The 24,887-nt window shown below is 49.7% G+C and overlaps 1 protein-coding gene across 2 annotated transcripts in view; it reads left to right on the top strand.

Annotated features, from left to right (window-relative positions):
• LOC119971449 (Y+L amino acid transporter 2-like) overlaps positions 1–24,887 on the top strand; it is a 212,264-nt gene that overhangs the window by 34,024 nt on the left and 153,353 nt on the right. For both annotated transcript variants that reach the window (XM_038806988.1, XM_038806989.1), the window contains exons 2-3: positions 13,891–14,453; positions 18,674–18,799. In XM_038806988.1, the coding sequence (XP_038662916.1) occupies positions 13,925–14,453; positions 18,674–18,799 (655 nt within the window). In that variant the 5' untranslated portion in view covers positions 13,891–13,924. The remainder of the gene's footprint in view (positions 1–13,890; positions 14,454–18,673; positions 18,800–24,887) is intronic.

The following is a 24,887-nucleotide window of genomic DNA, read 5'->3' as shown; positions in this document are numbered from 1 at the left end:
GAAGGGCGTGTTCCTATGCTTTGAGTCGGACATACGGCCGAGACCTTCAACCATGGACGTCACCGACTGCGCGATGCCATGGACACCTTCACTTGTGGTGCCGACATTGTGCAGCAGGCTCTCTACTGAGGTCGCCACCCTAGCAGTGTTGGCCTCGGTACCACTCATTGCCGGCATCATCTCCTGCACCTCTGGGACTCCTCCAAGTGGCTATGGACTTGCTGGAGTGAAGATGACATTTCCCGCTGAAGTCCAGGTTGGTCCCTATCATCTTCATCAGCTCCAAGTACCTCTGTACCACAGGCTCAGCATCAGGCTGGGACCCATCTGGATCCTGGAATCCAGCAGACATCCAACTGCTGTCACCCCTCGGAGTTCCTGCCTCCATTTGGGCAGCAGGGTAGCATGGTGGTTAGCATAAATGCTTCACAGCTCCAGGGTCCCAGGTTCGATTCCCGGCTGGGTCACTGTCTGTGTGGAGTCTGCACGTCCTCCCCCTGTGTGCGTGGGTTTCCTCCGGGTGCTCCAGTTTCCTCCCACAGGCCAAAGATGTGCGGGTTAGGTGGATTGGCCATGCTAAATTGCCCGTAGTGTCCTAATAAAAGTAAGGTTAAGGGGGGGGTTGTTGGGTTACGGGTATAGGGTGGATACGTGGGTTTGAGTAGGGTGATCATGGCTCGGCACAACATTGAGGGCCGAAGGGCCTGTTCTGTGCTGTACTGTTCTATGTTCTATGTTGATGTACATCAGCAGCAGTGTGGTGCTCACCAGATTGTACCCCAGACGCCTGTCCACTAAAATGCCTTACTGAGGTGTGTGTATTTGCGCTGGTGGAGGGTGGGGATGACAGCTGTGCCACGACTACAGTTGCATTCTCGGAGCTCTCCTCTGAGGTATTCTCCTCAGAGTCAGGAAAGGGGGCTGCTGGGGATGGGCCGGCGCCATCGGCTGGAGGACCTGTGGGAGAATGGACATGTGGTCAGTGGGAGGAATGGGTCAGTCAGTAAGTCAATCACTACTCCCATTTGACAGGTCCTCCGGGTGGAGCCCAGTAGTTCCTCACCTCTGCGGCGTCCGCCAGCCTCTGTGTGGCTGACCAATCTGTCCTCGGCCATCTCAGTCACCACCAGGGACTGGTCCTTGAAGGACATGAGGACTCTTCAGTCTAGCATGCCACCGCCAGTCTGGGCCCTCTCCCAAAGATTATGGGAGAGCTTGTCCTGAGGACACAATGAGAGGGCATTGTTAGCCACACCTGTGGTTCACAGTGGTGGGAGATGGGGTGTGAGGGAGGGGTTGAGGGTGTGGAGAAAGGACTGGGGGTTGCATGGGGAGTTGGGGGGGTCGATGCTCCCTTGGGGGGGGGTGCCGTTAGTCTCTACTCACTCGTGCTGCCCGGTGTAGATTATTGACCATTTTCCGGGACTGAAGGTCAGTCCTGGTCACACCCCCGAGCTCACCTTTGCCGCCATCTCATCCCAGGCAGCACTGGCTGCCTTGTGGCTGACTATGGGATCCTTGGGGGAACAGGACACCCCTCCTGGCCTTCAGTGCATCTAGGAGCCTCCCTAGGTCAGTATCTCCGAATCTTGGGGCCGGCCTTCTGGGCGCCATTGTTGCGAGCTATCAGGAGTTGGCTGAGTAAGTGTACTTAAGTGCTTCTCGACCTTGTTAGAGGGAGGCTGGCGAGCGAGATCCTGACGAATCAGCTGGCAAGCCTTCATTTGCGACAAGAAGCCCATGAGGCCTTGTTAAGCGGACTAATTAATGGTGAATTGCGTTGCTTGGCCGGGAAGCTCGCGGCAATTTCTGCTCACTATCACACTTAGAAATTTTTCTGGAGAATTGCATCCTTGTGATTCTCCATGTCCAAATGAATCTTTGCTTCTTTAATCGAAGTCGTACTCAGCCATAACGGGATATAACTTTGAACTACTTCAGTGTTAACGAGATGACACATTCCTGCAATTTCACATGGGAGGACCATTCTCTTTAAAGACATTAATGTCTCCTAATTGAAATCAGGGCGGGATTCTCCGACCCCCTGCCGGGTCGGAGAATCGCCGGGGGGGGGGGTGAATCCCTCCCCCGCCAAATTCTCTGGCACCGGAGATTCGGCGGGGGCGGGAATCGCGCCACGCTGATTGGCGGCCGCTCGCAGCTGCAACCCACCCGGCGATTCTCCGACCCGCGATGGGCCGAAGTCCCGCTGGTTCTTTGCCAGTCCCGCCAGCATAAATTCGACTAGGTCCCTTACCGGGACCTGGCGGCGCAGGCGGGCTCCGGGGTCCTGGGGGGGGCGCGGGGCGATTTGGCCCCGGGGGGTGCCCCCACGGTGGCCTGGGCCGCGAACGGGGCCCACCGATCCGCAGGCGGGCCTGTGCCGTGGGGCCACTCTTTTCCTACGTGCCGTGGGGGCACTCTTTTCCTACGTGCCGGCCGTGTCAGCCTCTGCGATGGCCGCGCGTAGGTGAACCCACCCCCTGCGCATGCGCGGGGATGATGTCAGCAGCCGCTGATGCTCCCGCTCATGCGCGGACCCGCGCCTGCCGGCGGAGTCCCTTCGGCCCCGGCTGGCGTGGCACCAAAGGCCTGCCACGCCGGCCAGCGGGGCGCAAACCACTCTGGCGCCGGCCTAGCCACTGAAGGTGTGGAGGATTCTGCACCTTTGGGGTGGGCTGACGCCGGAGTGGTTCACGCCTCTCCATCCCGCCCGGGCCCCTGCCCCGCCGGGTACTGGAGAATCCTGTCCCAGGTTGTGCTTTCATAGTCCTCAACTCTTTTTACCTTCTCTGTCAAATAACACTTTAGCCAATTGACTACACACTGTTGAGGTACAAAACTATCTAATATGGCATAACTGAATGAATCAGCAACCAAAATCCTCATGGACTGACTCAAGTTTTCTGTCACTGTAGGGAGACAGGTCACATGAGAACGTGGCTACATAAGAGGTCACGTGTTGGGAGCGAGGGGAGTCATCCCCAGGATCTCGGGCAGAGCAGAAGTACTGTATGTAGCTGTTGAGCTCAGGAAAAACTACCTTTGTTGGCAGTCTTTTGTCAGTAATTTGAGGAATGCACAACTTTCTAGATGGTGTCAGAAGTTGGTACATAAGAACTAGAAGCAGGAGTAGGCCATCTGGCCCCTCGAGCCTGCTCCGCCATTCAATGAGATCAAGGCTGTTCTTTTGTGTACTCAGCTCCACTTTCCGGGACCCGGACTTTGTCGCATCAACGCACTCATCTTTGATGAAAATATTGATGAAAAAAGTTCGAGAAGGAGTGGCGCTGCACTCTCAGAGAAGTGTAAAAAGGTTTTACCTCATTCAATCTCGTAGGCCTCGAGGCCATCAAAAAATTTGAGTCCTTTGTCTTCCAGACAGAGGAGACGACCCAGAGATAATCATGAAAAACTTAAAAGAATGTTTAATTCCTGTTTTTAAAAAAACTAATGCTTAATGAACATGCAGTCAATTCCACCAACCAGAAAACAGATGAGCCAACACAATCTTCATGGCCACCCTAAAAATATTGGCAAAGAAATGTGCAATTGGAATCCTCACTGAAAACTTAATCAGGGTCGAGTAGATCGTGGAATATATGGCAATTTAGTCCACAAGCAGCTGCTACGATAAAATGACTTAATGTTACAAGCAGTCATCATTGTCTTTATGTTAAACAAACAATCTGAGAAACAAAGCAGAAATTTTAGGTGGAGAAAAGTGGTATTCACAGTAAAGGCGATGCTCTACTCCAACTGCAGTGGCCAGCGCCACCGAACAGAGCAGCTTGTTTTGCATATGGTAAAAGATGCGGGAAATGGAGCCACTTTGCTAAATGTTGAAGATCCAAACCACAACAACCCTCAGCTATCAGCAAAATGACAGCATCCTAATCCTCCAGGGATAGGAGCATCAGTAAGGTGAATGAACTGGAGTTCAACCAAAGCAATGAAACTAGAGCACCCAACAACAGTATTGTGACAGTGTTGACAATGTCATAGGGATGAGTAAGATCTTCAGTACAACATTATTAACAGTAACTCCAGACTTAAGTCAAGATTGATACTGGGGTACTTCAGGCGGTGGCCATGGAGTGAGTGATCGCACATTTGGTGGCTTCCACTTGAGGTGGAATTTCCTTCCTTTTTTACCAGATTTAAGGGGTGTTTGCTGGTGTAAGGTACATGAGCACTGCGGAATAGAAAAGTGATCCATCGGTGGTGCCAGTTTATGGCTTACCAGATGAGGAGTGTAATGAGCAAGAGGCATTAGCCTGGGCGAGAGTTTATTTGAGGTGCAACCGAGGGAAAAATGGCGGAGAGTGCTGGACTTTGTGGTCCACTGAACAACTTGTGGACTTTTTGAATGCAAAGTTCCAGCAGGATAGTCCTCAGAAGACCTGGCAAAGGTGGTCGACCCACTTTGGGCAGCTATTAAGAGAGTGAAGCAGAGGTTGGAGGTGCAGGGTCTGGCATTCCAGAAGGTGAAGGAGTTGGTGGGAGAGCATTAGGACCAGCGGGCCTCGCTGGAAGTGCAGATGGCGCTCGTGGCAGACGGCCATAAGAGGCTGAGAGAGAAGGTGAAGGATCTCTAGAACTGTTCCAGCAGGCAAAATCTCCAGATCGTGGAGCTGCCTGAAGGAATCAAGGGAATGCAGGCCACTAAGTATGTGGCGAGCATGTTTGAGAAGTTGGTGGGAGAGGGGGCATTTGACCGTCCGTTCCTCTGAGAGCTGCCTGAAGGAATCGAGGGAATGCAGGCCACAAAGTATGTGGCGAGCATATTTGAGAAGTTGGTGGGAGAGGGGGCATTTGACCGTCCGTTCCTCTGAGAGCTGCCTGAAGGAATCGAGGGAATGCAGGCCACAAAGTATGTGGCGAGCATATTTGAGAAGTTGGTGGGAAAGGGGGCATTTGACGGTCCGTCCCTCTGAGATGGATCAAGCGCACAGGGTGCTGAGGAGGCCGAAGGCAGGGGAACCACCGAGGGCGATGATAGTGCGGCTGCATCATTTTCTCGATAAGGAGAAGCTACTGAGGTAGGCGAAGCAAACAAAAAAATGCACCTGGAAAGGAAATGTGCTGAGGATCTACCAGGTCGTGGGTGCAGAGTAGGCCAAGCGGCGGGCAGGTTATAATCAGATCAAGGCTGCCCTTAAGGGGTGAGGTGTGGGATGTTGTATCTTGCTTGCCTGTGGGTCCGAAAGAAAACTACGCTAAACCTACACTAATCCACTTCCCAGCACTTGCCCATAGCCTTGAAAGTTATGGCATTTCAAATGCTCATCCAAGTACTTTTTAAAGATTGTGAGGTTTCTTATCTCAACTACCATCCAAAGCAGTGCATTCCCTCAAATCCCCTCAATCTGCTGCCTTTTATCTTAAAATTATGCCCCCTCGTTATTGACACTTCAACTAAGGGGCAACAGCTGCTCCCTATCCACCCTGTCCATGCCCCTCATAATCGGATACATCTCAATCAGGTCCCCTCTCAGGCTTCCCTGCTCCAAAGAAAACAACCCAAGCTTATGCAGCCTCTCTTCATAGCTAAAATGTTCTATCCCAGGCAACATCCTGGTGAATCTCCTCTGCACCCTCTCTAATGCAATTTTAATAATAACACGGGAGTCCAAACCAAGTGAAAAATGAACAAAGTTTTATTTTCAAACATTATTTGTACATTCCAAGGTAGACCCCTACTGGGTATTCCCTGGTTGGTGCCTTAATGGCTGCCCTTATATACTCCAGATAATTGAGATACCCTGTCCCTAGCTTGGGGAGCTCGAACTCTGCAATGAGCACGGGGAAGACGAGCATTCCCATCCCGTAGGGCCCGTGCAGAATATTACAACAATCACATCTTTCCTACAATGTAGTGACCAAAACTGAACAGTACTCCAGATGAAACCGAAGTCTTGTATAACTCCAACATAACCTCCCTGCTGTTATAATCTATGCCCTGACTGATAACGGCAAGTGTCTCATGTGCCTTTTTAAATACCCTATTCACCTATCCTGCAGCCTTCAGGGATCTGTGGACAAGGACCCCAAGATCCCTCTGTTCCTTTGAGCTTCCGAGTGTCCTGCCATTCATTGAATACTCCCTTAATGTGTTACTCCTTCCAAAGTGCATCACCTCACACTTTTCAGGGTTAAATTCCATCTGCCACTGATCTGCCCATCTGACCAGTCCATCTATATCCTCCTGTAACCTAAGATCATCTTCGCTGTCAACCACCTGGCCAATCTTCATGTAATCTGCAAACTTATCATTCCCTCCACATTTTCTTCTATATTGTTTATTTATATCACAAACAATAAGGGATCCAGCAATATATGTAAATGCTTACGCATTGCCAGTTTGTTTTGTTGCTTGTCACTCAGTGGTCTGTACATGGCTTCCTATGCCACACACTGTTACATCTGATGTGTCCCAACTAAACGGGAAAGGTGTCGACCAAGTGGTCACATGGTAACACTGCTACATTAGAGATCACATTACAAAAGTCATCCCGAGGATCTCGGGCAGAGCACAAATACTGTATGTAGTTACTGAGTTCAGAATAAACTGCCTTTGTTGGAAGTCCTTGATATCGATGATCTGAGGAACTCACAGCCACAGCATTCCACAGGCACTAATACAATACTTGACTTCCGGTTGCGGCTATGCGGAGCTAAGCCGCACGTTCGGCAGCTCCCGCTTTAATAAGACTTGTGGGCTCTTTTAAGGGCCCCAAACGGCGCTGATTCGACGATTCCCGGTGGATAAAGGGGTCTGGAGCAAAACCCCCCAGGATTTATGGTGTGGACCCGGAGTGGGGCGAGGAGAAAAACGGCAGCAGCTCCCCCGGAAAAGCAGGGGAAGGTGGACAAAATGGCGGCCGGTGGAGCCCCTGAGGAGTGGAGGCAGTGGGCGGAGGAGCAGCAGGCGACCCTTCTGCGCTATTTTACGGAGCTGAAAGGGGAGTTGCTGGAATCCCTGAAGGTAACGACCAGTAAGCTGCTGGAGACCCAGACAACTCAGGGTGCAGCGATACTCAAGTTGCAGCAGCAGGCCTCTGAGCGCGAGGATAAGGTCTCGGCCCTCGTGGGGAAGGTGGAGATACACGAGGCGCTCCACAAAAAGTGGCAAGATCGTTTCGAGGAGATGGAGTTTCGATCAAGGAGGAAGAACTTGCGGATCCTGGGCCTCGTGGAGGGGCTGGAGGGGTCGGACCTGCCGGCCTATGTGGCCGGGATGCTGAACTCGCTGGTGGGGGCAGGATCCTCCCATCTGCCCCTGGAGCTGGAGGGGGCCCATTGAGTACTGGCCAGGCGGCCTAAGGCGAATGAACCCCCGTGGGCGGTGCTGATGCGGTTCCATCGGTTCAGTGACCGGGAGTGTGTGCTGCGATGGTGAGGAGCAGCAAGTGGGAGAATTCGGTAGTGCGCGTCTACCAGGACTGGAGTGCGGAGGTGGCTAAGCGGAGGGCTGGGTTCAACCGGACAAAGGTGGTGCTCCACGGCAAGCAGGTGAAGTTCGGCGTGCTGCCGCCTGCGCGCCTGTGGGTCACCTACAGGGACCAGCATTACTATTTTGAGTCCCCGGAGGAGGCGTGGGCCTTTGTGCAGGCTGAAAAGTTGGACTCGAACTAGGGATTGGGGGCTGTGGGGGTTTTTTTATATCACTGTTTATGCTGTTGCTGGTTATTCTGTTTGTTTGTTTTTTTCTCTCGCTTTCGGATGACGTTGGTTATGGTTTTGTGTCTCAAGGGGGGTGTTGGGGTCTGTGGTTGATCTGTTTTTGTTTGTACGGGGTTGGTGGATGGGGTGGAACTGCTATTTGGAAGTTGCGTTGAGGGGGTGGGGCGGGGCAGTGGGAAAGTGCGGGCTTTCCTCTGGTTTCCCACGCTGCGGGACGAGGGGGGTGGAGCTGGAGGCAAGGGGCGTGGATATCAGATCCGTTTTCCCGCGCTGAAGCGGTGCTAAGGAGCTCATGCGGGGGGGAGGGGTGACCCCATATCGGGAGGGGTCGGAGTTAGGGCGGGAGCTGCCGGGGTCAGCAGAAGTCAGCTGGCTCACTGGAGTACTATGGAGGGAGCGTCGCGGCTAGGAGGGGTCCTAGCCTGGGTGGGGGGGGGGGGGGGGGGGGGGGGGGATACCGGGGTGCTGCTGGACTGGCCAGGGAGAAGCTGGGGGGGGGGTCGGGGGTGAGGTTCTCTCGCCGTGGGAAACGGGCCGAATGGGTACTGGCCAGGGGCGAGCAGTCGATGGGCTATGGCTAGTCGAGGGGGGAGGGAGGCGGGGTGCCCCCTGATCTGGCTGATCACGTGGAACGTGAAGGGGTTGAATGGGCCGGATAAGCGGGCCCGGGTGTTTTCGCATCTGAAGGGGCTGAAGGCGGACGTGGCCATGCTCCAGGAGACTTATCTGAAGGTGGTGGACCAGATTCGTCTGAGGAAGGGGTGGGTGGGGCAGGTTTTCCATTCAGGGCTCGACGCAAAGAACCGGGGGGGTGGCGATCCTGGTGGAGAAGAGGGTGGCGTTTGAGGCGTCTGAGGTGGTAGCTGATAGTGGCGGCAGATATGTGATGGTGAGCGGTAAGCTGCAGGGGGAAGAGGGTGATGTTGGAAAATGTGTACGCCCCAAATTGGGATGATGCTAGTTTCATGAGGCGTATGTTGGGCCGCATTCCTGACCTGGAGGTGGGGGGCCTGATCATGGGGGGGGGGGACTTCAATGCGGTGCTGGATCCCATACTGGATCGTTCTAGTTCAAGGACAGGCAGGAGGCCGGCGGCGGCCAAGGTGTTGAGGGGGTTTATGGACCAGATGGGAGGGGTGGATCCCTGGAGGTTTGGGAGGCCGAGGCCGAGGGCTCGGGAGTACTCTTTTTTTCTCCCACGTGCACAGGGTTTATTCCCGCATTGATTTCTTTGTCCTGAGTAGGGGACTGGTCCCGAGGGTGGAGGGGGCCGAATATTCGGCTATAGCGATTTCGGACCATGCTCCGCATTGGGTGGATCTGGAGATGGGGGAGGTGCGGGACCAACGCCCGCTTTGGCGTCTGGACGTGGGGTTGTTGGCTGATGAGGAGGTGTGTAGGAGGGTCCGGGGATGTATCGAGAGGTACCTCGAGGTCAATGATACTGGGGAGGTCCGGGTGGGGATGGTGTGGGAGGCTCTGAAGGCAGTGATTGGGGGGAGCTGATCTCCATCCGAGCCCATAGGGAGAGGGGGGAGAGGAGGGAGAGGGAGAGATTGGTGGGGGAGCTGTTGAGTGTAGATAGGAGGTATGCGGAGGAGGGATTGCTGGGGGAGCGGCATAGCCTGCAGGCCAAGTTTGATTTATTGATCACCAGAAAGGCGGAGACACAGTAGAGGAAGGCGCAGGGAGCGGTCTATGAGTATGGAGAGAAGGCGAGCAGGATGCTGGCGCATCTGCTTCGCAAGCGGGACGCGGCTAGAGAGATTGGTGGAGTGAAGGATAGGGGTGGGAATGTGGTGCGGCAGGGGGCAGAGGTCAATGGGGTCTTTAGGGACTTCTACAGGGAACTGTACCGGTCGGAGCCGCCGGTGGTGGGAGGGGGAATGGAGAGTTTTTTGGACAGGCTGCGATTTCCAAGGGTGCAGGAGGAGCAGGTGGAGGGACTGGGGACGCCGATCGAGTTGGAGGAGCTGGTCAGAGGGATTGGCCACATGCAGTCGGGGAAGGCGCCGGGACCGGATGGGTTCCCGGTTGAATTTTATAAGAAATACGCGGATCTGTTGGGCCCCCTGTTGGTTCGGACCTTTAATGAGGCATGGGAGGGGGGTGTTTTGCCCCCGACGATGTCACGGGCGCTGATTTCCCTGATCCTGAAGCGAGATAAGGACCTCTTGCAGTGTGGATCATATAGGCCAATTTCACTGCTGAATGTGGACGGCAAGTTGCTGGGGAAGATCTTGGCCACTAGGATAGAGGACTGTGTGCCGGGGGTGATACATGAAGATCAGACGGGTTTTGTGAAGGGGAGGCAGCTGAACACTAATGTGCGAAGGCTGCTAAATGTGATAATGATGCCGGCGGCAGAAGGCGAGGCGGAGATTGTGGTGGCATTGGATGTGGAGAAGGCCTTTGATAGGGTTGAGTGGGGGTACTTGTGGGAGGTGTTAGAGAGGTTTGGGTTTGGGGTGGGGTTTATTAAATGGGTGAGGTTGCTGTACGAGGCCCCGATGGCGAGTGTAGTGACAAATGGGAGGAGGTCCGAGTACTTCAGGCTCCACCGTGGGACGAGGCAGGGGTGCCCCCTGTCCCCCTTGCTTTTTGCGTTGGCAATTGAGCCTCTTGCCATGGCTCTCAGGGCGTCGGGGAGGTGGACGGGTCTGGTGCGGGCTGGGGAGGAGCACCGAGTGTCGCTTTATGCAGATGACTTGCTGCTGTATGTAGCAGACCCGGTGGGGGGAATGCCGGAGGTGATGAAGATTCTTGCTGAGTTTGGGAGTTTCTCGGGCTATAAATTGAACCTGGGCAAGAGTGAGCTGTTTGTGTGTACACCTGGGAGATCAGGAGGAGGGGATTGGTAGGCTCCCGCTAAAGAGGGCAGTGAGGAGTTTTAGGTACCTGGGGGTTCTTAGGAGGGTGAACAGCAGCATTTTGGGATTTGTTTGGGCGCATGGGACTCCGAGGGTGAGCAGGGTCTTTTTGGAGCGGGGCAGGGATAGAGGGGGGCTGGCGCTGCCCAACCTCTCTGGATACTGTTGGGTGGCTAATGTCTCGATGGTACGCAAGTGGGTAATGGATGGGGAGGGGGCAGCATGGAAAAGGATAGAGATGGCATCCTGTGGAGGCACGAGCCTGAAGGCACTGGTAACGGCGCCATTGCCGCTCCCTCCAACGAGGTACACTACGAACCCGGTGGTGGCGGCTACCCTCAAAATTTGGGGGCAGTGGAGGCGACACAGGGGGGAAGTGGGGGGCTCGGTGGAGGCCCCGCTGTGGGGGAACCACCGGTTTGTCCCAGGGAACATTGATGGCGGGTTTCTGGGGTGGCACAGGGCGGGCATTAGGAAGTTGGGAGACCTGTTCATTGACGGGAGGTTTGCGAGCCTGGGTGAGCTGGAGGAGAAGTTTGAGCTCCCCCGGGAATATGTTCAGGTACCTTCAGGTCAAGGCGTTTGCTAGGCGGCAGGTGGAGGGGTTCCCTTCGCTGCCCCCGTGGGGCGTAAGTGATAGGGTGATTTTGGGGGTGTGGGTCGGGGATGGGAAGGTGTCTGACATCTACCAGGTGATGCAGGAGGTGGAGGAGGCGTCGGTAGAGGAGCTGAAGGCTAACTGGGAAGTGGAGCTGGGGGAGCAGATTGAGGAGGGGACATGGGCGGACGCCCTGGAGAGGGTGAACTCCTCCTCTTCATGTGCGAGGCTTAGCCTCATCCAGTTCAAGGTACTGCACAGGGCTCATATGTCCGGGACGAGGATGAGCAGGTTTTTTGGGGGTGAGGACAAGTGCATTAGGTATTCGGGGAGCCCAGGGAACCATGCCCATATGTTTTGGGCATGCCCAGCACTGGGGGAATTCTGGCAGGGGGTGGAGAGGACGGTGTCGAGGGTAGTAGGGTCCAGGGTCAAGCCAGGCTGGGGACTCTCAATATTTGGGGTTGGGGTGGAGCCGGGAGTGCAGGAGGCGAAAGAGGCCAATGTTTTGGCCTTTGCGTCCCTAGTAGCCCGGCGGAGGATCTTGCTGCAGTGGAAAGATGTGAGACCTCCGAGCGTGGAGACCTGGATCAATGACATGGCGGGATTCATTAAGCTGGAGAGGGTCAAATTCGCCCTGAGGGGGTCGGTACAAGGGTTCTTTAGGAGGTGGCAGCCTTTCCTCGACTTTCTGGCTCAACGATAAGGAACTAGGTCAGCAGCAGCAGCAACCCGGGGGGGGGAGGGTCTCAGAGGGCATTGTTTAAGTTAATTTGCTAATTGTTAATTTATTTTGTTGTTTATTGGTTTTGGGGGGTGGGGGGGGGTTCGTTACATGCGTTGTTACGGGTGCCGGGGGGTGTTTATTATTGTTATTATTATTGTTCTGGTGCTATATATTTTTCAAAAAATTCCAATAAAAATTATTTTTTAAAAACTAATACAGTACTTTCTTGCCATTCATCCGTGTCACCTTCATCATCGGAACCATCTGTTTCTAAGATCCTTTAATACTTCATTCCTGACTTTTGGACAATTTCTCACATAGTGATGTTTAGAGTTACATTGGAACCAGCGAGTAATTATTCCCTGTGTATTTCTGGGACTGTCAGCTATCACCCCAGTCTAGCTTTATGCCTTGATTCATAAATCTGATAAAAGTACAACCCACCTGAGGACATCATTGAGCAATTCCTTCTTGTTCAAACACCTGTGACTAGGCCCCTGTTGATTTTGAGAGTCCGTAATTATGGACTCCTCCATTCTCTGCATCACTGCATAATTTCCAACATCTCTCGCAAAGGTAGCTGGAAAGGATCTTTTTCCCAAAACTTTGAGAACAGCGGTCATTTTTTCAAAAACAGAGCCCTCATCATGAAATTAAACATCAAGTCAAGACCAAAAGCCTATTCATATGTGACATTTATGCAGAATCTAATAATTGAACACAAGCAGAGACTCTGCAATTTCAAATTGAATTTCTTTAGTCTTTTATGTAACCTCTCAAAATGCATGATATATTCTTCAATGGAATGGCTGTCCACCTTCTTAAATTCATCAAATATTGGCCACACCTACAGGCTTCCAAACAAGTCACCTTTTTGCAAATTTGTTCCTAAATTGGACTAGAATTGGCAATTCCTTTTTGATATCTAAGTCAGTTACATTAAGTTCCAAACATAATTTATTTCTAAGCTTCTTGCTGGTAAAGACAAAGTCATACCTTGCATCCTCGTGCTCGTAAGGTCCCAATGCTGAAAAGACTGGTGGGTAATCAAAGTTTGCGATCCTGCAGTGTGACCTGGCCATTTCTTTGCTTTTGTCAGAAACAGGAATTGCTTTCTGTTTCCTTTATCTTTCCACCTGAAGAGATAGAGGTTAACCCTCTGCTACTATGTTAAACAGGTGAACATCCATTTACTGAACTGGGCAACAGAAGACATTCTACTGGTTCACTATTGTTTTATTGCAATACTATAGTTCAGTGCAAACACTGCTTTCCACTGAAACGTTCTGGGTCCTCTCCAGAAAAGTGCTGCTCTTAAGCACAGGCTTCAATAAGCATCACCTGCACTCAACTCACTCTGATGCATGACCTGTTTTAATCGTAAAAGAACCTGCATTTCTGTCATTGTCATGATGTGGCATGGGGAGTGTTTGAGGGATAGAGGGCTTATAATATAAATCATCAACCTGGATGATAAAACAGCCCTTCCCTGCACATGACAGCCCCTTATAGTCTCCTCCGATCTGTGTCTGGGGTGGCAGACCCAACTTCATTCCATGCTGCCCCCCCCCCCCCCCCCTTCCCTACAACCAAGATTATGTCATTCGAAGGAGCTTTTCCTGAGGCAGGTGCAGCATGAGAAATTGCCTGATTTGCCTCAAGAGCAAAAAACTGGGCCACGTAGTTTTCAGGAACTATAATGTCATCATTTTGGAGAAGTGAGTCTTTATGGGAAATTGACAAAAACATTATGACTTCGTTCATTGTAGTATCAGTTTTACTGCACATTAGCACTGGACTAGCTTGTTCCCTTCATCTTTCTAGTTTATAATGCGGTTTACTTTTAGAATAAACCTAAGAGTGAATAAGAACAAGAACTATTTAGTGATCATTTTATAATTTTAAAAGAAAAGATCAGATGGCGAGATTTGTAACAGTGACAGAAATAACATGCAGAAAACAGTATTCTCAAATTCTCTAGTCACTTCCTCTGTTTATTGTTTTTCTAGATAACTGCTTCTCACTGCAACATTATACTTCAAGATGATCAAGGAAAGTGCCAAGCAGAAGCCAAAGCTAGTCAATGTAGTTACCACTACCTCACGTTTAACTGAAAACGTTGAGTCTTTAGAATTCACTCCACATAATCAACAACAACCACCATTGCAACTAAAAAGGGAAATTTCTTTAATTAATGGTGTCACTCTTATAGTTGGACATATGATTGGATCAGGGATATTTATTTCTCCAGGTGAGGTCCTAAAGCACTGTGGCTCCTTTGGTCTTTCCCTGGTTATATGGGCTATTGGGGGTTTATTCTCAATGATTGGAGCCATCTGCTTTGCTGAACTAGGTACAACTATTGCAAAATCTGGTGGCAACTATACATATATTATGGAATCATTTGGTGGTTTGGTTGCCTTCCTTAAACTTTGGACAACAATACTTATTATTGAGCCCACTTCACAGGCCATTATTGCCATTACATTTGGCAACTACCTGGTGCAACCTATCTTCTTAAACTGCAGTACACCATACATAGCAGAACGACTAATTGCAGCTGCTTGCATTGGTAAGTGTAATATTGCTATTTCCTAACAATTTCACATATTTAATTGAAATTAGAAATTTAATAAGCATTAAGATCCAATTAATTTGTATATTAAATTAAAATAACAATGGTTTTCTTATTGACAACTGTTAGCTTAAATAATGCATGCTATAGCAAGCCACGGGGTACCTCAATTATCCTAATGTAGACTGGGAAAATAGCAGTATGGCAAAGAGAGGGAGGAGTTCCTGAAATATTGATAAAAGTTGTTCAACAGGGATTATGACATGCTCAGCATTAAAGTTGTACCTCAATCAATACGGTGTAACTTTCTCTGAAGTTTTTTTACAGTAAGACTATTGGCAATAAATGCTGGCCTAGCCAGCAATGCCCACATCACACAAAATAGTTACATAGGCATGAGGACAGACTTGGCCTTAGTGGATTGGGCACAAAGACTAAAAGGTAGAACAGTTGATGAACAGTGGCAGACATTTAAGGAGATATTCAATTCCTCCCAACTAAAATATATTCCAGAGAGGAAGAAAGATTGTAAGAGGAAGAAAGTGCCCATATGGCTAAGCAAGCAGGCTAAAGGTAACATAAAGGTAAAAACCCAAGGCATACCATATTGCAAAGGTCAGTGGCAGGCTGGAGGATTGGGAAACTTGCAAAGACCAACAAAGGGTTACTAATAAAGTAATAATAGAACAAAGCAAAGGTAAATTATGAAAGAAATCTTGCCCAAAATATAAAAAGATAGCAAAATATTCTCTAACTATAAAAAAAGCAGAGTGTAGCTAAGGCTCAGTCCCTTAGTCGATGAGCCTGGGGGGCAGGGGTTAATAATTGGGAACATAAAAATGGCAGAGACACAAAATCAATATTTTGCCTCGGTTTTACAGTGGAGGACACGAGGACCATTTCCACAGTAACAGGTAAAGCAGAGGTTATAGAAAAGGAGGAACATAAAACAATCTCTACCATTAGGGAAAAAGTACTGAGCAAACTTTTGGGGATAGGGCCGGGAATGGGGCAGGGCGGATCGGGTGTGGGGTGGCTAGGGGAGGGGACAGGAAGCGGGGATGTCGGGTCGGACAAGGAAGGGGTGGATCAGACCAAGAGGTTGGGTCTGTTTGGCGGACCCGGGGAGATGGTGGTGGTGTGGTGGATCCCCTCAGGGGGTCGTATTTTTGCTGGGCTAGGTCTGGGTTTTTTAAATAGTCACCTTGGAGTTAGTGTTTTTTTTCCATCTAACTCTTTTAGACTATCAGGGTAAAATATCCAAACTATCAGGAAAGAACTATCCAAAGTTAACTATTTAATCGCTTCTGTTGGATGTTTCCCAGCTCGGCACAATTGACCAGAGGAAGTTAGCACTTCTGGGCAATTGCTAGGTAAAACCTTACATGGGAATTTCCTGCAGGAATTCCCCAGCGCATCATTGGGGTACCCCCTAAATGCGTTGCTGGGGAACCAGGAAATTATGGGCCATTATGTAAATGGAGAGAAACATCAAAATGCTTCGGTGCAGAGAGAATTGATTATCTTTGTGTATGGATCACAGAAAGTTAGTATGGAGGTACAGCAGGTAATAGAGCAGGCAAATTCAATTTTGGCATTCATTGCTAATGAAATAGAGTATAAAAATAGGGAAGTGCTGTTACAACTGTATAGGGCAATGGTGATACCGTATTTGGAGTATCTTGCACAGTCTTGGTCCCCTTGAGGAAGGATGTAAATTCATTAGATGCGGTTCAGAGAAGGTTCATTAGATGATTCCACGGATGAAGGACTTGTGTTATGAAGAGAGATTGAGCAGTTTAGGCCTATACTCGCTGTAGTTTAGAAGAATGAGAGGAGAACTAATTGAGGTATATAAGATGCTGAAGGGGATTGACGAGGTAGACATAGAGCGGATGTTTTCCCTTGTTGAACATTCCAGAATGAGGGGCAACAGTTTTAGGCTAAGGGGTGGCAAATCTAAAACAGAAATGAGGAGGAATTATTTCACTCAAAGGGTCGTGAATCTGTGGAATTCTCTACCCCAGAGTACAGTGAACATGGAAAACTAAATAAATTTAAGGAGTAGATAGGCAGGTTTTTAATTAGTATTGGGATGAAGGGTTATGAGGAGTGGCGATAAGGCTGAGATGAGATCAGCCTCAATCGTATACTGGCTCAAGGAGCTGAATTGCCTACTCCTGCTCCTAGTTCTTGTGTTCTATGAAAAAAATACATTAATTAGTAAATTCACCCTAAAGTCTGTTATCAAAATAAATTATATAGATGTAGTCAAAGGGGGAGTAGAGCCAATTAGGAGCAAAGAAAGGATCTTGTGGAAGCCAGACCTACTTTACTTGAGGTCCAAATAGTACTTCACATAGAACATATGACATACAGTGCAAAAGGAGGCTATTCGGTCCATTGAGTCTGCACCAACTCGCTGAAGCTCTCACTATCAGGGATACGGTGGAAGTGAGAACTTAAGTGGGTCGGTGCAGACTCGATGGGCCGAATGGCCTCCTTCTGCACTGTATGTTCTACATTCTATGTTCCACCCTATCCCATCACCCAATTACCCCTCCTAACCTTCTTTTGGACACTAAGGGCAATTTAGCATGGCCAACCACCTAAGCTGCATGTCTTTGGACTATGAGAGAAAACCACAGAACCCAGAGGAAACCCATGGGGAGAACGTGCAGACTCCGCACAGACAGTGACCCAGTAAGGAATCGAACCTGGGACCCTGGCACTGTGAAGCCACTGTGCTACCGTGCTGCATTCATTGAAGAAGATGCTGCCACAATCACAATAGAGGAGAATTCAAATTGTGTTAGACCATCAGACATCTCAAAGCACTTTACAGCCATTGAAATATTTCTTGAACTGTAGCCACTTTTGGAATGTAGGAAACTTGGCAGCTAATTTACACATCAATCAGCAGTGTGATAATGACAAAACAATCTTTTTTGTGATTTGATTGAGAAATAAACATTGGCCAAGACTCCACATTCCCCTGCTCTTCTTTGAAATAGTTCTATGGGATCTTTTACATTCATCCAAGCAGGCAGATGGGGTCTTAGAGATGAGGATAACATATTTTAGGAGGGCATGGACTAGAACGTGGGCAGACAAGTGACAGGTGAAAACATCATGAAGTGATGCATTTTGGTAGGAAGAATGAGGAGAGTCATATAAAGTATATGATGCAATTTTAAAGTGAGTTCATGAATGAAGAGACATGTATGTGTATACATTTTTGAAGCTGGCAAAACATAAAAGTATATTTGATATTTGGATTTATGAATGGACATACAACGTAAAAATGCAACAAAATTTTGCTACACTTTTATAAATCACTGGTTAGATGCTAACTGTAATATTTTGTCCAATTCTGGATACCACACATTAGAAATGTTGGCAAGGTCCCAAAGAAGTTGCAAAAGAGATAGATATACTGGAATTCTACCTGCACTTCAGTAATATGGAAAGACTATAGAAACTGAAGTTGTTTTTCTCATGACAAAGACAGTTAACAGGTTATTTAATAGAGCTGATTTTGATAGAGTAAATACAGAAACAAGTTTCCACTGGCAGAAGGGGTGGTAACCAGAGAACACAGATTTAATGCATAAGAATCAAAGGGGCGATAACAAAGGGCCTAAGTGGATAGTTCTTTCAGCAAGCCAAATTGGGCATTGTGGACTATTGGCCTCCTTGTGTTCTCTCAGAATCACTACAGTGCAGAAGGAGGCCATTTGGTACATCGAGTCTGCAGACCCTTTGAAAGAGCACTCTACCCATGTCCACTCCCCCGCCCACCCCGTAACCACTTAACCTAACCTGCACATCCCTGGATACTAAGGGGCATGGCCAATGAACCTAACCGGCACATCTTTGGACTGTGGGAGGAAACTGGAGCACCCGGAGGAAACCCACGTAGACACGGGGAGAATGTAAAAACTCCACACAGACAGTGACCGAAGGCCTAAATTGAACCCGGGTCCCTGGCGCTGCGAGGCAGGCAACAGTGCTAACCACCAATTTTATTTCAAACAATGAATTGGCTAGCTCATTAAAGAGTTCTTTATTCTACCTTATTGAAATTGTGAACACCTGATGTAAATAAATGAACTGGATAGATCTCGACCAATAAATCAAGTAATAACTTGAAATAAAGTGCATCGGAAACCCTGCAGTTTCTTCAGTGTTACCTGCTTGTATTCATTTATACCTAGGTCTGCTTACTTTTATTAACTGCGCCAATGTGAAATTGGCAACCAGAACCCAGGATATATTCACAGTCATCAAATTAATTGCCCTTATCATCATCATTGTTGCGGGAATGATTAAACTCAGCCAAGGTAAGAAATTTAAAAGAACCAAACCATTTAGCCTAGTTGTTGCTTCCAGTTTCCACAGGAGAAATTTTCCTCCACCTTTCTTCATCTAACCCTAACAGTGTATCCTTCTATTAAATTCACATTCATGTATTTGTCTAGTTTCCCCTTAATTGGATCAATGGTTTTCCCTTCAATTACCTGTTTCCTCCTGAATTTCATATTGGATTTACTGTTTTCTTTCTCTATCTATGGCACCTAGCTTGGTCTCCCCCACAAGTGGAAACATTTTTTGCCTACATCCACCATATCAAACTCTTTCATAATATTAAAGAATTCTGTTGGATCACTATAGAAAAGAGTCCTAATCTGTTTAACCTTTGCTCTCAATTCTGGTATCATCTTTGGCATTTTACAGTTGGCCTCATGTCCCTACATCCATTTTGTTTATAATATGGAGATCTAAATTGCGAACAATACTCTTTAAATGTGGTCTGGCCAAGATTCAGTACAAATTTAACTTAACGGCCGAAACTCCCCGACCGTTCATGCCGGCAGATTTTCCGGTCTGGCTACAGTGAATGGAGTGTTAGCTGAGTGCCAAATTCTCCGTTCTCATTGGCAGTGGTGGCGGGGCACATTCAGATCAGAGAATCACAGCCAACATCTCTACTTTTCAATTTTAACCCTCCAGAAATGAACCACAGTGTTTTGTTTCTCTTTTGTTTGGAATTACAAAACAATTTTCCTATTTTTAGTGATTTGTTTATCTGTACCAATAGATCTGCATTCTCTTCGACACCATTTAGATTCTTAGGGTGGGACTTTCTGGTCCCACCGCCATAGGACCAGAAGTTCCCACCTGAAGTCAACCTTATCCATCCCGCCTGTTGCAATTCCTGTGGCAGATATGACTGGAAATTTAACGCCTTATTTTCCAAAGAGTATGTGGTCTTCTTATTCTTTCTACCAAAATGCACCTCCTTACACTTAACTAGCTTGAATTTGATTTGCAATTACATATCCATTGTGCAAGTTTATTAATGTATTTTATCACAGTATTCCCCAGTATTAACAACACCCCCAATTTTGTGTCATGTGCAAATTTCAAAATAATGGGTTGGGTTCTCGGGCAGCGAGAATGACGATTGGGCGGAGAATGTCGTGGGGGAAAGAATCGGGATTGGCGCCAAGCAATGAATCAGATGTGATGCTCCAGTCCCCCGCTGGCAGCGGCAATGAGGTTCACACCCCACGTCAGCAATGCCATGCAAATCCGTCATTTGCATTAATGTGAATGCAATTAACGGATTGTACACTGGATGCTCTATCTTTCTGTGATGCTCCACCCTTCTCAGGTGGGATTTCGCGGGTATGAATTGGTGCAAGTATTTACGAGCAGAGCCCAGGCGCCAATGCTGTTCATGGGGAGCAAGAAGGCAAGAGAACTCTCACAAACTTTTGGGCCTGCAGGGGGGTGTATGCCTGGACCGCAGGGATTAGTGGAGAACGACTTGGTAACATATACTTGCACTCTGGGTGTCCCCCTTGAGATCGAGGTGGCCTGGTTCACACCGCCATTGCTGCAGTAAGCCATTGAAACCCACCCCTTTGCTGGAACCTACAGGCTTTTGGTTGCAGACTGCTCACTGTATGCTTTATCTGCTCAGAGAGTCTCTGATCATGTGGGAACCCACCCAGCCCACCACTCTGGAAACCCTCAGACTCCAGCAGTATCAGCAATGAGATGGGTGTAGCTATGCTCAATCACTGGCCCACCAGGTGTTGGCACTTGTTACAATAGGGAAATGTTAGTAAATTTGGTCCGGACATGAGATCAAAGATGTAGTTGGCAATTTAGGGGTTAACATACCAAGGGTAAAACTGCGAGCACTGATATACGGCCACACCTGGCCTGAGTTACATTGTTCCATTTAGACGTGAGCTCAATATTGGGAATAAACAGGATACCCCCGTTCATCAGGGGTGATTCATTCAAAATCCATGGTCTTCTGGGGTACCTCTGATCTGACCAGCCATTAGACCATTACAGAGTCTGATGGCCTCTTTTTTCTGTAAATTGAAGCTTAATTGCATATTCATAGTATGGCACTGTTTTCTTGTGTAAACGCCAATCGAAAGCTTTGACAGTGATTGTGAGTTCAAGTCTGGGTGGGGGGCTGGACGGAGCTCAGAAAGAAAAAGGATCCTGCTCAAACGTGTGTGTGGTGGGGGGGGGGGGGGGGGGGGGAGGATTTGGAAAGCCACCAAGAGAGGTCATGGAAAGCTGCCGCAGACTCGAGGTTTTGAAAAGGGGTCTGAAGGAGATGCACTAACAGCAGGAATATGTTCTGTCAATGTAAGTATCATTTTTGCCTGCCTGCGTAAGTGAAGTTGAGATCTATATGTTCATTTTAGGTGCTGTTTAATGGGAAATAATATATTTGTGTTAAGAGATTCATGTAAACTGCTCTTGTTTGGTTTGAAATTTCAAAGTTAAAATATTGTTTTGTTTTGTTTTAATAAAGTTTTGTTTGTAAAAATTACCAAGCCCTATTTCTCATGCAATCACTCCTGGAACGAATTGATGTTTCCACACAGTTTTAATAATTAAGAAAATGTTGTGGTTCTGATCAGCACCTTAGCCAGTGTTGGGATCTGGAAGGCGTCCGTACCAAAATTAGGGGCTCAATGCCCAAGCGAAGTTTGGTATTCAACATCAATTTCAATCTGCAAACGATAGAAACTGGGGAAAATGAGAAGTTCACAAGTGGTCAATGCAGAGGAGATGTAGTTGGTGATGTTAAGGAGAGTGTGCCTCAGACTAAAAAGAAAACCAGTCATAGTAGTAGAGACATAAGAAAACTTAAGTGCTTTCATTATAATAAATTTGGACATGGTGGTTTTGGTGGCTTTAGAAAATTACGGAGAAGACAGACTAGGTAAAACAGGATAAGCTAGTGGGGTTTATTAAAGTGACAGGAAAGACCATTGTCCCAATATCCCAGGTGCAACAGAGTGTACAACCTGTTCAGAGGTTGATGGAAAGCAAATACCAGAACTTTTTAAGGATTTAATTTATGAGGATAAAGTTTACTCATGTATACAAGGTGGAGAAGGTAAGGACATTAAGATCTTATAAACAGGTCCTGAGGTGGGCAAGGAATATGCGGCCAATAACTGGGAAGGACACACCACCCGGATTTACCAGGACATTGGAGCTGACCTGGCCAAGCGCCAGGTGGAATGGGATGGGAACAAAGCTGCACTCTTTAAAAACAAGGTGCGATTTGGCATGTTATACCCAGCAAGACTGGGTCACGCACAACGACAGGGAACACTACTTTAGTATGCTGGAGGAAGCGAACAAGTTCATAGAATCATATAATTTACTGTGCAGAAGGGGGCCATTCGGCCCTTGGAAAGAGCATACTTTTTAAGCCCACGCCTCCACCCTATCCCAGTCACCCGATCTAACCTTTTAGACATTAAGGGGCAATTTAGCATGGCCAATCCACCTAACCTGCACATCTTTAGATTGTGGGAGGAAACCGGAGCACCCAGAGGAATCCCACGCAGACACGGAGAGAGCATGCAAACTCCACACAGACAGTCACCCAAGGTTGCAATTGAACCCGGATCCCTGGAACTGTGATGCAGCAGTGCTAACCTCTGTGCCACCGTGCTGCCCAGTTTGTGCAGAAGAAAGGACTTGGGAGGCAATCATGCTGAAGTCACGAAAGTACAGACTTAAACGAACTAAGGGGGAAGGTTTAACTGTACTTGGAGAGATATGCCCACTGGTTCATCAAGGGCTGGGAACTGGGGGTGAGGGGGAGCGGCCTCGTACAGGTTCGGACAAAAAGGCTCCATTTTCCAGGGGGAGCTCCCACAATAATAAACAAGCTGTTGTATGGGAGCAAAAAGAGGGGGGATGTCAGAGCTCTTTCCTAAGGGGGAGGAAGCGCCTGGTGGCGTGAGGGGGAGGGTAGAGTAGCAAGCTGGGGAGGGCAGGACACGAGGGATGAGGGGAGCAGGCAAGGGTGGGAGAGTGGAGAAAGGAAAGGGGAGACTACATGGGCAGAGAGGGTTGGGGAGAAAGGAGGGGGGGAAGGGTAGAATGCTGGTTACACTGGTCACACGTGGAGATGGTTGGAAAGAAGAAGGTGGCGGTGGCCATCTTGGACTGACCAAGAACAAAGGAGAGCCCGGGCATGCAGGGGCATGTCCACAAGGCAAGTATGGCTGACCCCAGAGGAGAGAGGAGCAGGAACCCCTGTCAGGATAGTCACCTGGAACTTGAGGGGACTGAACTGACCAGTGAAAAGAACCAGAGTCTTCATCCATCTAAAAAGCCTGAAAGCTGTTGTAGTCTTTCTTCAAGAGACCCAGAGAACCACTTAAGAGAGAAGGACCAACTGAGAGTAAGGAAAGTAGGACAGGCAAACCAATCATGCTTTGACACAACGGCGAGGGTGATGGCTGTGGTGATATGATCTGCATACCTGTCTGCCATTGGGCCAGAACGTCGGCTTACCATTGGCCCTGGTCGGTCATGTCCCTCTCGACCGATTGGCCGAGAGGCTGAGTTAACCACGCCTCTATTAACGAGGTATAAATGGTCAGACGCCTGACGATCGTCCTTTCCATTGTAGACAATCGCAGAGCTGTGTTCTAGTCTATTAAAGCCGGACTTTGGTAAATCACTCGCCTTGCGTACAATTGATGGCACATCAATTTAATAGACTACGACTTTGAAGATGAAGTTCCGCATCAAGCCTGAATGCCTCCGCATCAGCCCGCAAACTCCAAACTCTGCAGAACTTTTCCAACTCTGGCTGACTTGCCTCGAAGGGTTCCTAGCATCAACAACCCCCCTCCCACCCCCCCCACCCCCCCCACCGGGGCACAGAAGCTGCACGTCCTCCACTCCAGCATGGGTATCGACGCCTACGCAATAATCAAAGAGGAAACGAATTATGATGACGCTATACAAAAGCTAAAAGGACAATTCATCAAACCGGTCAACAGGGTATTCGCTCGACATCTGCTGGCCACCAGAAAGCAGGTCCCCGGTGAGTCTCTAAGCCAATACGCCCGGGCCCTCTATGCCCTGGGGAGAAGTTGCTCCTGTGTAGCGGTCTCGACTACAGAGCACATGGAGTTACTGATCAGAGACGCTTACGTGGCTGGGATGCTGTCCCCCGTGATCCGCCAGCGGATGCTGGAAAGAGACAAACTCAGTTTAACTGAGACGCTGACTCTCTCCTCCTCTCTGGAGGTCGCAGATCAAAGCGCTCGCACCTACGACCCTGGCCAGGCCTCCTGGCACGCTTCCCACCCGCCACCCGCCGCTCCCGACCTCCCTCAGGCTTGTGCCGCGGGACGCACCGATAAATCCGCGGGGCCCCGCTGCTACTTTTGCGGGTACGCAAAACACCCTCGCTCGCGCTGCCCAGCCCGCTCCTCCCTCTGTAAGAGCTGCGGGAAGAAGGGCCACTACTCCACGGTCTGCCAGGCCAAAACGCTGGCTGCGGCGCTTCTGGAAGCTGCACAGCACTCCCCCCGCACTCTCTCCGCCCCCCCCCCCCCCCCCGACCCCAAGACTCTGCGACCGGCCTGTGTGCCTCTCTCCCTTCCCAGCCGCTCCCAGACTCGCGCCCCAGAGCCGCTCCACCTCACCCAGCTCCTCTCGACTCGCGCCCCGCCGGCCAACAAGCGCACCTCCCCAGGCCCTCCCGGTCCCTGCCTGCCCGCCGCGCGTACCCCTCCCCCCCGCCCCTGGGCCCCGGCGCCTGTCCTATGCGCCTCCCCGGCCCCTCCAGGTCTCTCCCGGCCCGCCGCGCGTACCTCTTCCCCCCCCCCCCCCCCCCCCCCCGCCCCGGGCCCGGCGCCCGTCCTGCGCGCCTCCCTGGCCCCTCCAGGTCTCTGCCGGCCCGCCGCGCATGTTTCTCCCCCCGCCCCCGGGCCCCGGCGCCCGACCGGCTCGCCTCTCCGGGCCCTCCCGGTCCCTACCTGCCCGCCGCGCGGATCTGCTCCCCCCGCTCCCGGCCTCCTGCACCCGGCCTGCGCGCCTCACCTCCTCCGCTCGCAGCTGCTCCACCCGGCTCGC

Source organism: Scyliorhinus canicula, chromosome 9 (genome assembly GCF_902713615.1).
Source record: "Scyliorhinus canicula chromosome 9, sScyCan1.1, whole genome shotgun sequence".
Classification (NCBI taxonomy): Eukaryota; Metazoa; Chordata; class Chondrichthyes; order Carcharhiniformes; family Scyliorhinidae; genus Scyliorhinus; species Scyliorhinus canicula.
The sequence above is the reverse complement of the archived record's forward strand: the minus strand, read 5'-3'. Positions and strand labels throughout refer to the sequence as shown.